Below are 16,627 nucleotides of genomic sequence, written 5' to 3' on the forward strand. Positions count from 1 at the left end.
TAGGACACATTACAAAGTTACCATGGTGTTTTTGTCTGGTTGGTAAACTTTAGGATACATTACAAAGTTACCACAGTGTTTTTGTCTGGTTGGTAAACTTTAGGATACATTACAAAGTTACCATGGTGTTTTTGTCTGGTCGGTAAACTTTAGGACACATTACAAAGTTACCATGGTGTTTTTGTCTGGTTGGTAAATTTTAGGACACATTACAAAATTACCATGGTGTTTTTGTCTGGTCGGTAAACTTTAGGACACATTACAAAGTTACCACAGTGTTTTTGTCTGGTCGGTAAACTTTAGGACACATTACAAAGTTACCACAGTGTTTTTGTCTGCTCGGTAAACTTTAGGACACATTATAAAGTTACCATGGTGTTTTTGTCTGGTCGGTAAACTTTAGGATACATTACAAAGTTACCATGGTGTTTTTGTCTGGTTGGTAAACTTTAGGACACATTACAAAGTGACCATGGTGTTTTTGTCTGGTTGGTAAACTTTAGGACACATTACAAAGTTACCATGGTGTTTTTGTCTGGTCGGTAAACTTAAGGACACATTACAAAGTAACCATGGTGTTTTTGTCTGGTCGGTAAACTTTAGGACACAATTACAAAGTTACCATGGTGTTTTTGTCTGGTCGGTAAACTTTAGGACACATTACAAAGTTACCATGGTGTTTTTGTCTGGTCGGTAAACTTTAGGACACATTACAAAGTTACCATGGTGTTTTTGTCTGGTTGGTAAACTTTAGGATACATTACAAAGTTACCACAGTGTTTTTGTCTGGTTGGTAAACTTTAGGATACATTACAAAGTTACCATGGTGTTTTTGTCTGGTCGGTAAACTTTAGGACACATTACAAAGTTACCATGGTGTTTTTGTCTGGTTGGTAAATTTTAGGACACATTACAAAATTACCATGGTGTTTTTGTCTGGTCGGTAAACTTTAGGACACATTACAAAGTTACCACAGTGTTTTTGTCTGGTCGGTAAACTTTAGGACACATTACAAAGTTACCACAGTGTTTTTGTCTGCTCGGTAAACTTTAGGACACATTATAAAGTTACCATGGTGTTTTTGTCTGGTCGGTAAACTTTAGGATACATTACAAAGTGACCATGGTGTTTTTGTCTGGTTGGTAAACTTTAGGACACATTACAAAGTTACCATGGTGTTTTTTGTCTGGTCGGTAAACTTAAGGACACATTACAAAGTAACCATGGTGTTTTTGTCTGGTCGGTAAACTTTAGGATACATTACAAAGTAACCATGGTGTTTTTGTCTGGTTGGTTAACTTTACGACACATTACAAAGTAACCATAGTGTTTTTGTCTGGTCGGTAAACTTAAGGACACATTACAAAGTAACCATGGTGTTTTTGTCTGGTTGGTTAACTTTACGACACATTACAAAGTTACCATGGTGTTTTTGTCTGGTTGGTTAATTTTAGGATAAACTGTAAAATCACAATCAGATGTAGACATATTACATCAACTAATGATAAACTGTAAAATCACAATCAGATGTAGACATCTTACATCAACTAATTATAAACTGTAAAATCACAATCAGATGTAGACATATTACATCAACTAATTATAAACTGTAAAATCACAATCAGATGTAAGTCTTTATCATGAAAGTCTTATGATTTTACATTTTGAACAGCAACATTTTCTGCCACCGTTTTCTACCACTTTCCACCACCAAAGAGAAACAGCTATGGTAGTCTGAACTCTGTCGTTAAGTAACAATATGATGTTTTTGATGACAAACGTTATAAAATCTTTTTGTTGTCATTTCTGATGATAACTTGTGTTTGATCATCAATTGTATATCAGGACACTCTCATATTTGTACTGTATTTGTTGTGGTAGATGTTGTAACAGAAGGCCTCCCCAAAGCTCCTGGAGTTGGCACTGGAGCGTAGATATGTTTTACGAGAATATAACTGCTACAGTGCTGACGTGTTAGTAAAACCATCTGGAAAGTATATCAATTTACAAGAAATTATTCTGCAAAGACTTTCCGGAAAAAAAACCTCTGCATTCAGACGGCTAATTTAGAGTGGACATTAGCGTATTAAATAAAGTCTTAAGTCTCTATGTCTATTGTGTGTATCTCAGCCCATTAAGGTTGGTCTGTATAAATATATATACAGAGAGACGATGGTCTTATTTTATACACAAATCTAAACTTGTCCTTTTATTATGATGATGGTGCTCTCTTGGTAGGATTGATTAACTTTATCCTCCTTAATGTTTAAGCATGCTGATTCTCAGTTTGCAAACAAATTTGTTCATAACCTGATAAAATTTGAAAATATTGACATCAATGCTTATAATTAATTTTATAATCTATTTGATAAATCAAAGTATGTTTAAATGTACCTTTCCTGTGATTTTTCAATGGATTTTTTTTTCAAATCAATACGCAACATCAATGTCTCTATTTTGACATCACGATAACTTCTCAGAATTTGTTCATAGTGGTATGTAAAAAAGTATTGGCTAAGCAGAAAGCCAGATTTGGTATGAAAACAGAGTAAAATTAATTATTTGGATGTAGAGGTTAGTATAATGTCACATTAACCTCAACAAAGGCCCATAAAAGGCAATTGAAAATTAGAAGTCAATGTCTGTTGCTTAAGATTTAATTTATATTGCTGACATTTAAATGATGCATGCTCTTTTCATTCTTTAGAAATTTTCCCATGTAAATATTTCAGATCCCTGTGAATGACTTGTATGTAAAGTGCATGTGTTATAGGCTGTATGTGACTGACATTAGAACTACTTTGGAGACAAGTGTCTATTTCCTGTACCATTACTTGTTCTATAATCTCTGTACCCATTGTGTAACAGGCACTACATGTATACTACAAATACACCATTTTCTTTGATAGCATCCAACATTTATTTCATATTGCTCATGATCAATTTAGCTTATCCTAGCTACACTACCGTATTCCTTCTAACAAGTATGCTTCCTCTTTCTTTTCATATGTTCTTGGCAATGTTCCTGTTCCTGGCGACGTTTCTTATTTTGGGCCTTGTGCTGCCCCTTGGGGTTGAACCGTGCTCATTTATATAGAAATGGAGGTTAGCTCTCACAAGAATACTAAATTTGGTAGTGATCAATGTCAGGGGAAAGGAAGAGTAAGTTTTAGAATGAAAAAAGACTTAAAACATTGAAGCAAATCAGGGGGCACTTAATAGTAACTTTGGACTTGCCTTTTATAAAATTATTCATAAATCAATTTGCAAAAGAAATCAGTAAGAAAACCAACACACTTTTCATATTTTCAGTCTGCACGTAATTAAAAGTAAGTGAAATTGAAGTCGGAAAAAGGGGAGGGACGCTTATAGTGATTGGGGCGCTTATTGGCTCAAATATGGATATAAGTTTATTCAAGATCATTCATTCAAACAAACTTTTATCCAAGCATTATTAAGTGGTTGGATGTATATCAAGACCATTGAAATAACCCTGTTGATGAGTTAACTAGAATGGCGGTCAACACATGCATTCAAACAAACAGGATCAATTCTTTTTTTTTAAACAAATATATATAGATATTATTTAGAATTTATTTTAATTTTAATATTTTAGTTGTCTGGATGGAATTTGAAGCACTCATGAGATTTCAGTGGAAGAGGAAAGCAAGGAGCCTGTGCCAACAAGCAGGGAGCTAGAGCCTGATTCATCAAGCAGGGATCTCAGAGCCTGTGTCAACAAGCAGGGAGTCTTGTGCCATCGAATAGGGATCTCGAAGCCTGTGTCAACGAGCAGGGAGTCTTGTGTCATCGAATAGGGATCCCAGACCCTGTGTCAATGAGCAGGGAGTCTTGTGTCATCGAATAGGGATCTCGGAGCCTGTGTCAACGAGCAGGGAGTCTTGTGTCACCGAATAGGGATCTCAGAGCCTGTGTCATCGAGCAGGGAGTCTTGTGTCATCGAATAGGGATCTCAAAGCCTGTATCATAAAGCAGGGAGTCTTGTGCCATCGAATAGGGATCTCGAAGCCTGTGTCATCGAGCAGGGAGTCTTGTGTCATCGAATAGGGATCCCAGACCCTGTGTCAACGAGCAGGGAGTCTTGTGTCATCGAATAGGGATCTCAGAGCCTGTATCATCGATCAAGGAGTCTTGTATCATCGAATAGGGATCTCAGAGCCTGAATCATCGAGCAGGGAGTCTTGTGTCATCGAATAGGGATCTCAAAGCCTGTATCATAAAGCAGGGAGTCTTGTGCCATCGAATAGGGATCTCGAAGCCTGTGTCATCGAGCAGGGAGTCTTCTGTCATCGAATAGGGATCCCGGAGCCTGTATCATAGAGCAGGGAGTCTTGTGTCATCGAATAGGGATCTCAGAGTCTGTATCTATCATAGAGCAGGGAGTCGTGTGTCATCGAATAGGGATCTCGGAGCCTGTATCATAGAGCAGGGAGTCTTGTGTCATCGAATAGGGATCCCGGAGCCTGTGTCACAGAGCAGGGAGTCTTGTGTCATCGAATAGGGATCTCGGAGCCTGTATCATAGAGCAGGGAGTCTTGTGTCATCGAATAGGGATCCCGGAGCCTGTGTCACAGAGCAGGGAGTCTTGTGTCATCGAATAGGGATCTCGGAGCCTGTATCATAGAGCAGGGAGTCTTGTGTCATCAAATAGGGATCCCGGAGCCTGTGTCATTGAACAGGGAGTCTTGTGTCATCGAATAGGGATCTCGGAGCCTATGTCATCTAGCAGGGAGTCTTGTGTCATCGAATAGGGATCTCGAAGCCTGTGTCATCGAGCAGGGAGTCTTGTGTCATCGAATAGGGATCCCGGAGCCTGTATCATAGAGCAGGGAGTCTTGTGTCATCGAATAGGGATCTCAGAGTCTGTATCTATCATAGAGCAGGGAGTCGTGTGTCATCAATAGGGATCTCGGAGCCTGTGTCACAGAGCAGGGAGTCTTGTGTCATCGAATAGGGATCTCGGAGCCTGTATCATAGAGCAGGGAGTCTTGTGTCATCGAATAGGGATCCTGGAGCCTGTGTCACAGAGCAGGGAGTCTTGTGTCATCGAATAGGGATCTCGGAGCCTGTATCATAGAGCAGGGAGTCTTGTGTCATCGAATAGGGATCCCGGAGCCTGTGTCACAGAGCAGGGAGTCTTGTGTCATCGAATAGGGATCTCGGAGCCTGTATCATAGAGCAGGGAGTCTTGTGTCATCAAATAGGGATCCCGGAGCCTGTGTCATTGAACAGGGAGTCTTGTGTCATCGAATAGGGATCTCGGAGCCTATGTCATCTAGCAGGGAGTCTTGTGTCATCGAATAGGGATCTCGGAGCCTATGTCATCTAGCAGGGAGTCTTGTGTCATCGAATAGGGATCCCGGAGCCTGTATCATAGAGCAGGGAGTCTTGTGTCATCGAATAGGGATCTCAGAGCCTGTATGATAGAGCAGGGAGTCTTGTGTCATCGAGCAGGGATTCCAGAGCCTGTATCATAGAGCAGGGAGTCTTGTGTCATAGAGCAGGGACTCCAGAGCCTGTGTCATCAAGCAAGAAGCCTGTATCATCGCGTCAGCGAGCACACCCATACCTACCTGTTTCTTTCATGTTATCACTGTACAAAACAGTTTTCTCTTTTTTTCCTGAATACCCTAGGCTCCTATTGGGTTGAATACCGTAAATGATTTTTTTTCATAATCACTTATAATTAACCATAAGTGAATCAGAAAAGACAATACAAAGAGAATTTGGCTTTCATATCTTTTTTGAAATGTGATCAACTCTAGATCTGTATGTAATGGCTGTTTGGAAAATTGATCCTTGAATTTTCAATGTCACAGAGATAGCTATTGCAGTCATATGAAATCAATTCCATGGCCTATAGCCCTGTAGGCCCTGAAATGTAGACACATCTGGGTTTTTGCTGTACTGATTGTTTTTCTTGTCGAACATTCTGTCAACAACTGCTGTGCATGCAGAAAACCAGATAGCATGATACATATATATGTAGTGCGTGTAGCACACAGAAATAGCCTACTTCAGTGAATTTTTAAAAGTTTGGACCTTTTTATTGAGTTTACCAATCCAAACAGAAAATACATATGTACACTTATAGAACAAAATTAGAAGTGTGAATTATTGTGGTCAGGATCACCAAGTTGTTCTAGTAAGGTCAAAATGATTTGCAGCTGCATTTCTTATATTAAATACACAATGTGTGAGTATCTTTATTCAACTTTACTTTTAAAAAGATTGAAAATGGAACATAACATCTTACTTTGTTGAATGGAAAAGTCAAAACATATGATGTACAAGGATGATAATGGTTTATATAGTGTAAGTATAAACAAAAACAAAAAAAAGGGGGGGGCAAGTGTCTCGACACATTACAAGCCTTAACTAGCTTCCACCTCTAGGCTGAAGAGGCCAAGTGTCTTGACACATTACCACAAGCCATATCCACCTCTGGGTCGCGAGTTTGAATCCCAAGTGGGGCAGTTGCCAGGTACTGACTGCTGGTCAGTGGTTTTTCTCTGGGTACTCTGGCCTCTGTTCACCAACAAACCTGGCACATCCTTAAATAACCCTGGCTAGCTGTTTATAGGATGACAGGATGTTTATCTATACAATCAAAACCATGCATGTAAACAAACTCCTAAAGAGTCATTTATCAATTATTACAAGTATTCAGATTTCTCTTCAATATAGCATAAAGGTTACATGTTTTCTATTAAATTCTAAATAGATTAATATATATATACATGTATATTAATCTATTTAGAATTTAATAGATATGTAAACTGTACACATGTATATATTATGTAGTTGGTAATTAGTGATGGATGATGGTTTTTCTCCACAACTTCAGGCTTTTCTCTATAATAACACCACAATTTGATCTGTTCTCGGGAGTAAACTGAACAAATAAAACAAACAATGTGCACTATAGTACAGATCTAGAATGTGTCTAACGTACTCGATCTAAATAGTGTTAGTAATTTCTGGCGCACAAACCCCTGGAGTCTTTGGAATTTTTCTTAACATTCCAGTTAAAATCATATTTCAATCTAGACTCAGAGAAAAATAATGTAATTATGGAAAACTGGCGTGAAATGGTTTTAGGTCAAGTATTAATAAAACAAATTTCTATATTTAAAACAGACATATGGTTGAATCCATTTTAGAGATCTTCTAAAGTAAGAACATGTATACTATTTGTCTAATGGCTTCAAACAGCAGATAAAATGGAGAATAAGGCTGCGATAGCCATCTGGCGTTAAGCCAGTTAAAGCCTGTTTGGTGAAAATGTTTATAAATTCAGATTTTATTGTCATGAAGTAAAAAATGCCTGAACCCTACAGAACACTACAGTAAAAAGTTCTTATAAATTCAGCAATTTTGTCTGAACTCTCTCATAGCCTAGTTCTGGAACTTACAACAGTGCTCTAACACTAGACAATAGAGTCTAATGGTAATGCATTTCCTCTAATTATCTGCAAGTAAACCATTTATAATTTTACTTTCTCAACAAAATTCATTAAAGATGCTCCACCGCCGACAGAGCATAAATGATTGGTGTTTAATCGTATATATATATGCCTAGCTAATTAACACAAAAAATAATATAAAATAATTTATTTCGCCTTTGGTGTATGCGCAATCAATACTTCATTCCATATAGGATCTAGAGTCACGGAATTTTTTCGGGATGCAATTAATTATTTTTCATATTTTTAACTTGAAGTAAAATTAGAAGCTCAAACTTTTCAATGGTGTAAAGTAAGTAACTTTTGTAACTGAAGAAAAATACTAAATCGTCTGCTTCTGTTTTTTATAGTGAAAAAATACCATTTGTCAGCGGTGGAGCATCTTTAAAGAAAACTAAACTAAATTTTTGTATATTTTGAAGCTTAACTATGTATTTACTGAACCATCTTCAGCTTAGACTAAACCATCAGCAACATTGATGTAACGATACCACATTCTGTACAGCGAGATATAAGTACAGTTAGTATATATATACAGACAACATTGATGTAACGACATCACGAAGTCTGTGTTTAGTCCAAGCTGGTAACATTATCCTAGCTACTGCCAGATCCTGTGTTTAGTCCAAGCTGGTAACATTATCCTAGCTACTGCCAGTGTCTGTGTTTAGTCCAAGCTGGTAACATTATCCTAGCTACTGCCAGTGTCTGTGTTTAGTCCAAGCTGGTAACATTATCCTAGCTACTGCCAGTGTCTGTGTTTAGTCCAAGCTGGTAACATAATCCTAGCTAGCTACTGCCAGTTCCCGTGTTTAGTCCAAGCTGGTAACATTATCCTAGCTACTGCCAGTTCCTGCAGTCTTTAGTCCAAGCTGGTAACATTATCCTAGCTACTGCCATTGTCTGTGTTTAGTCCAAGCAGGTAACATTATCCTAGCTACTGCAAGTTCCTGTGTTTAGTCCAAGCTGGTAACATTATCCTAGCTACTGCCAGTTCCTGTGTTTAGTCCTAGTTGGTAGCATATACTGCCAGTGTCTGTGTTTAGTCCAAGCAGGTAACATTATCCTAGCTACTGCCAGTGTCTGTGTTTAGTCCAAGCTGGTAACATTATCCTAGCTACTGCCAGTGTCTGTCTGTAGTCCAAGCTGGTAACATTATCCTAGCTACTGCCAGTGTCTGTCTGTTTAGTCCAAGCAGGTAACATTATCCTAGCTACTGCAAGTTCCTGTGTTTAGTCCAAGCTGGTAACATTATCCTAGCTACTGCCAGTGTCTGTGTTTAGTCCCTAGTACATTATCCTAGCTACTGCCAGTGTCTGTGTTTAGTCCAAGGTAACATTATCCTAGCTACTGCCAGTGTCTGTGTTTAGTCCAAGCAGGTAACATTATCCTAGCTACTGCCAGTGTCTGTGTTTAGTCCAAGCTGGTAACATTATCCTAGCTACTGCCAGTGTCTGTCTGTAGTCCAAGCTGGTAACATTATCCTAGCTACTGCCAGTGTCTGTCTGTAGTCCAAGCAGGTAACATTATCCTAGCTACTGCCAGTTCCTGTGTTTAGTCCAAGCTGGTAACATTATCCTAGCTACTGCCAGTGTCTGTGTTTAGTCCAAGCTGGTAACATTATCCTAGCTACTGCCAGTGTCTGTGTTTAGTCCAAGCTGGTAACATTATCCTAGCTACTGCCAGTGTCTGTGTTTAGTCCAAGCTGGTAACATTATCCTAGCTACTGCCAGGGTCTGTGTTTAGTCCAAGCTGGTAACATTATCCTAGCTACTGCTAGTGTCTGTGTTTAGTCCAAGCTGGTAACATTATCCTAGCTACTGCCAGTTGTCTGTGTTTAGTCCAAGCTGGTAACATTATCCTAGCTACTGCCAGTTCCTGTGTTTAGTCCAAGCTGGTAACATTATCCTAGCTACTGCCAGTGTCTGTGTTTAGTCCAAGCTGGTAACATTATCCTAGCTACTGCCAGTGTCTGTGTTTAGTCCAAGCTGGTAACATTATCCTAGCTACTGCCAGTGTCTGTCTTTAGTCCAAGCAGGTAACATTATCCTAGCTACTGCAAGTTCCTGTGTTTAGTCCAAGCTGGTAACATTATCCTAGCTACTGCCAGTGTCTGTCTTAGTCCAAGCAGGTAACATTATCCTAGCTACTGCAAGTTCCTGTGTTTAGTCCAAGCAGGTAACATTATCCTAGCTACTGCCAGTGTCTGTGTTTAGTCCAAGCTGGTAACATTATCCTAGCTACTGCTAGTGTCTGTGTTTAGTCCAAGCTGGTAACATTATCCTAGCTACTGCCAGTGTCTGTCTTTAGTCCAAGCTGGTAACATTATCCTAGCTACTGCCAGTGTCTGTGTTTAGTCCAAGCTGGTAACATTATCCTAGCTACTGCCAGGGTCTGTGTTTAGTCCAAGCTGGTAACATTATCCTAGCTACTGCCAGTGTCTGTGTTTAGTCCAAGCTGGTAACATTATCCTAGCTACTGCCAGTGTCTGTGTTTAGTCCAAGCTGGTAACATTATCCTAGCTACTGCCAGTTCCTGTGTTTAGTCCAAGCTGGTAACATTATCCTAGCTACTGCCAGTGTCTGTGTTTAGTCCAAGCTGGTAACATTATCCTAGCTACTGCCAGTGTCTGTGTTTAGTCCAAGCTGGTAACATTATCCTAGCTACTGCCAGTGTCCTGTGTTTAGTCCAAGCTGGTAACATTATCCTAGCTACTGCCAGTTCCTGTGTTTAGTCCAAGCTGGTAACATTATCCTAGCTACTGCCAGTGTCTGTGTTTAGTCCAAGCTGGTAACATTATCCTAGCTACTGCCAGTTCCTGTGTTTAGTCCAAGCTGGTAACATTATCCTAGCTACTGCCAGTGTCTGTGTTTAGTCCAAGCAGGTAACATTATCCTAGCTACTGCAAGTTCCTGTCTTTAGTCCAAGCTGGTAACATTATCCTAGCTACTGCCAGTGTCTGTGTTTAGTCCAAGCAGGTAACATTATCCTAGCTACTGCCAGTGTCTGTCTTTAGTCCAAGCTGGTAACATTATCCTAGCTACTGCCAGTGTCTGTGTTTAGTCCAAGCTGGTAACATTATCCTAGCTACTGCCAGTGTCTGTGTTTAGTCCAAGCTGGTAACATTATCCTAGCTACTGCCAGTTCCTGTGTTTAGTCCAAGCTGGTAACATTATCCTAGCTACTGCCAGTTCCTGTGTTTAGTCCAAGCTGGTAACATTATCCTAGCTACTGCCAGTGTCTGTCTGTAGTCCAAGCAGGTAACATTATCCTAGCTACTGCAAGTTCCTGTGTTTAGTCCAAGCTTGTAACATTCTCCTAGCTACTGCAAGTTCCTGTGTTTAGTCCAAGCTTGTAACATTATCCTAGCTACTGCGCCAGTTCCTGTGTTTAGTCCAAGCTGGTATCATGATCATTATCCTAGCTACTGCGCCAGTTCCTGTGTTTAGTCCAAGCTGGTAATGTTACTTTACCACAATGCCATGTTCTATAGGATTTGAATATTTGTCGTGTAATTATCACAAATTATTATTTTATATTGTTGATGAAACTTATTATAAGCCATCTACATTGATAAAAGCTGGTGCAATATTCAATGCCACTTTATATATGATGAATGACAGTAGTCTCAGAGCTCTGAAAGGGAAGGGAAATCTTTATCAGCCCCAGTGGGGAGGATGATAAGATTTAAGGATCTATCAGAGATAATCTACACTCTATCTGCCAGATCACTGTCATACGAGCATTTTAACCAGCCCTGGGTGAGCACATCCAGGCCATCGCAGCTTATCACCTTACATAGAATGGCAATTTGAGGTACTCACAAGTAAGCTTGATAATCTACAGAAATCAGAGCTCATTACACTCTGACCATTACTGGAACTGAGTTGTTTGAAGAATGACCCAGCTAATGCTGTATAGAAAGTAATGCTAATACTTCGGTTGAAAATCAAGAGTATAAATTTAAACGCAATTGGGACCCAATACAACTACGATCAGTCCATTAATGTAATTGCAGCTGTTGCTTATAAATAGAACTCCAAATTCTTAATCATTTGCAATTCTAGATCAGACATCTGATGGCATGTCGGATTTATCAAATCTATATCCTGGATATCGAAAAACACAAATATTACCTGTATTAGAGAGTAACAATATATTACCAATATACAGAGTATCCATATATTACCAGTATTAGAGAGTATCCATATATTACCAGTATTAGAGAGTATCCATATATTACCAGTATTAGAGAGTATATATATATTACCAGTATTAGAGAGTATATATATATTACCAGTATTAGAGAGTATCTATATATTACCAGTATTAGAGAATATCTATATATTACCAGTATAGACAGTATCCATATATTACCAGTATAGACAGTATCCATATATTACCAGTATAAACAGTATCCATATATTACCAATATAGAGAGTATCCATATATTACCAATATAGAGAGTATCCATATATTACCAATATACAGAGTATCCATATATTACCAGTATTAGAGAGTATCCATATATTACCAGTATTAGAGAGTATCCATATATTACCAATATAGAGAGTATCCATATATTACCAATATACAGAGTATCCATATATTACCAGTATTAGAGAGTATCCATATATTACAAATATAGAGAGTATCCATATATTACCAATATAAAGAGTATCCATATATTACCAATATAAAGAGTATCCATATATTACCAGTATTAGAGAGTATCCATATATTACCAATATAGAGAGTATCTATATATTACCAGTATTAGAGAGTATCCATATATTACCAGTATTAGAGAGTATCTATATATTACCAGTATAGACAGTATCCATATATTACCATTATATTAGAGAGTATCCATATTATTACCAATATAGAGAGTATGCGTGAGCCTAGCGTAAATATTACGTACCAGTAAAGACACAGACAGCTTTATCAATATGTTCCGTGATCAAAAAAAATATAAATTACCTGTCTTATATTAATAAGAAATATGACAGTATGCCATATGCTTTCCTTTCGCTCCCGAGCGTTACCAGTATAAAGCTTTCTCAGACATCCACTTTTTTCATTATAATCAGAGACGAGTAATTATAAACAAGTAATATTGTTTACCATACATACTCCAGCTCGTAGACTCAGAGTAGTCCAGCTTACAATCCATGCATATTACTACCGATTAACAATATAGATGAGCTAATACTCCCATATATTACCAATATCACAGTATCCGACTAATCATTATATCTATCGCACACAGTAGATATATCGTACTAAGTATTAATATATTACCAATATACAGAGTATCCATATATTACCAATATACAGAGTATTCATATATTACCAATATACAGAGTATTCCATATCTTACCAATATACAGAGTATCCATATATTACCAATATACAGAGTATATATATATTATCAATATACAGAGTATCCATATATTACCAATATACAGAGTATCCATATATTACCAATATACAGAGTATTCATATATTACCAATATACAGAGTATCCATATATATTACCAATATAGAGAGTATCCATATATTACCAATATACAGAGTATCCATATATTACCAATATACAGAGTATCCATATATTACCAATATAGAGAGTATCTTTATATTACCAATATAGAGAGTATTCATATATTACCAATATACAGAGTATCCATATATTACCAATATACAGAGTATCCATATATTACCAATATACAGAGTATTCATATATTACCAATATACAGAGTATCCATATATTACCAATATACAGAGTATCCATATATTACCAATATACAGAGTATCCATATATTACCAATATACAGAGTATCCATATATTACCAATATACAGAGTATCCATATATTACCAATATACAGAGTATCCATATATTACCAATATACAGAGTATCCAATATAAAGAGTATCCATATATTACCAATATACAGAGTATCCATATATACCCATATCCATATATTACCAATATAGAGAGTATCCATATATTACCAATATACAGAGTATCCATATATTACCAATATAGAGAGTATCCATATATTACCAATATACAGAGTATCCATATATTACCAGTATACAGAGTATCCATATATTACCAATATAGAGAATATCCATATATTACCAAAATATACAGAGAGTATTCATATATTACCAAAATACAGAGTATCCATATATTACCAATATACAGAGTATTCATATATTACCAATATACAGAGTATTCATATATTACCAATATACAGAGTATTCATATATTACCAATATACAGAGTATCCATATATTACCAATATACAGAGTATCCATATATTACCAATATAAATACAGAGTATCCATATATTACCAATATACAGAGTATCCATATATTACCAATATACAGAGTATCCATATATTACCAATATAGAGAGTATCCATATATTACCAATATACAGAGTATCCATATATTACCAATATACAGAGTATCCATATATTACCAATATACAGAGTATCCATATATTACCAGTATTAGAGAGTATATATATATTACCAGTATAGAGCTAGAGTATCCATATATTACCAGGTGTCATCAGTGAGAACCACTGTCAAGTCCAGCAGCTATTTATTTACTGTCACTAATTCCATAGCAAATATCGGCTATTGATTTATAGGCTGTTTTATATAGATCTCTCATCTTTAGAGTGTCAACAGTGCATTCCCACAACCCCTACTACACGGACCCAATAAATCTAAGCCATTCATTTTGATACAAGAAGCAGAGAAATCACAGCTAGTATGATTTGTATGTGATGTGATAAAGACAAAATTATATTGGCAACATATGGCTGTGGTCCTACAGTGTTTCCCAGGCGTCCAATAAAACTGTGGCAATTACCTAAACATATATAAAGTCACAACAGTCTGCTAGGGTTTGTACACACACCAAATACTAGCATGGACATCAAGGAAAATTAAATCCATCTGCGAATTACAATCCAGCTTTTCCCATAAATACAAAAAGAAATGCTGTTTTTTGCTGTTTTTCAATTTGTACAATTTCAGTCACATGAAATTACATGCTGCGAAAAATCATGTGAAAATGTATAGACACACCATGTAGAATATGATAGTTATTTCTAACATTAAGAAGACTTATAAGATTGCTTCTTTACTTTAGTCGTTTATATCTTTGGGAAAACATCTTGAATCAGCAAATATCCTATTCCTTGTATGGTAAAATATGGTTATAAGGAATCTGTAGAAGATCTGGGGACCGATGAAATTCCCCTTCATTATAAGCCTAGTTCATTATTTATTTATTACAGATATCTTACAGGAATCTTGATCGGCAATGTAAAAATTCAATGTGTTATAACTATGAATTTGTTGTAAGTGTGTTTGTTAACTTATAAACATGTTTTATTATTGTAATCTAAAAAATATAGCTATGAAAAAAAAGCAAACTGAAAATATATTGTAAAGAATTTGAAGCTAATTAAATAATTAAGTCTATAATTATAATTACCAAGCATGGTTATTGTGATGACAATCAAAGATTTCTACGTACAGTTCATTTATTGGGCCAAGAGGGTCTAGGGTTAGTTTAGTGATAGGGTTCTAGGGTTAGTTTAGTGATGGGGTTCTAGGGTTAGTTTAGTGACAGGGTTCTAGCTATAGGGTTAGTTTAGTGACAGGATTCTATGGTTAGTTTAGTGACAGGGTTCTAGGGTTAGTTTAGTGATAGGGTTCTAGGGTTAGTTTAGTGACAGGGTTCTAGCTATAGGGTTAGTTTAGTGATAGGGTTCTAGGGTTAGTTTAGTGATAGGGTTCTAGGGTTAGTTTAGTGATAGGGTTCTAGGGTTAGTTTATATTTTTTAATTAGTGATAGGGTTCTAGAGTTAGTTTAGTGATAGGGTTCTAGGGTTAGTTTTGTGATAGGGTTCTAGGGTTATAGTTTTGGTTTTCAGGTTTATATATGTTTTATTAAGATTAAGGAACTACTTTTCTGTATACTTAAAGCCTTGAACCCATTTCTTTTCAATAATATATTGTCATAATTCTTAAATGATATCAATAGAAAATATAACTTATACTTTATATTGATTATGATTACATTGGTGCGATATTTTATGTAATATTTCACCATCATTTCCAGTTTCAGGAAACATTATACCACACTTCAGTTAATTATTTAACTGAATTTAATTACTTGTTTAATGTTTATTACGAAGCAACAACAAATATTTCTGGATGATTGCCAAGTTCAAGAATCTACAATTTTTTACATATTATTATTATTATTATGTTGAAATAGTTCACAGGTCTGGTAATGTATAAGTGTATACGTATGTTATTGCCCACTGTATGTGGGTGGATAGGTCAGGTCTTACAGGTGGTCTGTGTATGCATGACTTGTGAATGGTTTTACGTACCTGTCACCACTGACACATAACTGTTATCCTGTATTACTGGGTACAATCCTTGTGTATGGTAATATGACATCACAATGTATGATCATGGCAAAATATTTACCATAATATACAAAAAAAATTAAAATGTAGTTCTAACAATGAAAATTATCAAACATTTCTCTTTCGTGATCATTCTCCAATAAATCTCAGAATAGAAAAGATAATAAAGATGATTTTCAAGCCTCTTCCTTTTCAAAACACGACATATGTGTCCCTACTGAGTCACCCCACTCAATAACCTTTGTTGACAATATTTTTTTATTGACAAACAGGAGTGTTTCAAACGAAAAACGATTTTGTTGGAATCATTTTGGCAAGGAAGACATTATATATTCAAGAAAATAATTATCATAAAGGAAAGAGCGCAAGCTAATTTATTCTCATTGATTTCCCAGTGATAAACACTCCAGAGGCATGAGACTTGAAAGCCTTGACGAGCCGATTCTGCTACCAGAAAACGTAGGATAATTGCTTTCTGCTATCTGGTAAAAACAGCCGCTTGTGGGGGATAATAAACGTAAATAAATACTTACCCAAATCAGAGATATACAAACAGCAGACAAAACCCGCAAACACAGAACCTTGGATTCCAACCTCATTTTGAACGTTATATTTCTGCTACATTTCACGTAAGAATCCAACACTGTGTTACTTCCGCTTTAGTTTTCCTTTGT

General features: G+C 36.6%; 1 protein-coding gene across 1 annotated transcript in view; it reads right to left on the minus strand.

The window, feature by feature from the left end:
• LOC138330442 (CD151 antigen-like) overlaps window positions 1–16,623 on the minus strand; it is a 56,485-nt gene extending 39,862 nt beyond the window's left edge. The window contains exon 1 of the mRNA XM_069278070.1: window positions 16,487–16,623. Within this exon, the coding sequence (XP_069134171.1) occupies window positions 16,487–16,552 (66 nt within the window). The 5' untranslated portion in view covers window positions 16,553–16,623. The remainder of the gene's footprint in view (window positions 1–16,486) is intronic.
• Window positions 16,624–16,627: the final 4 nt, after the last annotated feature.

This window comes from Argopecten irradians, chromosome 8 (assembly GCF_041381155.1).
Source record: "Argopecten irradians isolate NY chromosome 8, Ai_NY, whole genome shotgun sequence".
In the NCBI taxonomy this organism is placed as follows: Eukaryota; Metazoa; Mollusca; class Bivalvia; order Pectinida; family Pectinidae; genus Argopecten; species Argopecten irradians.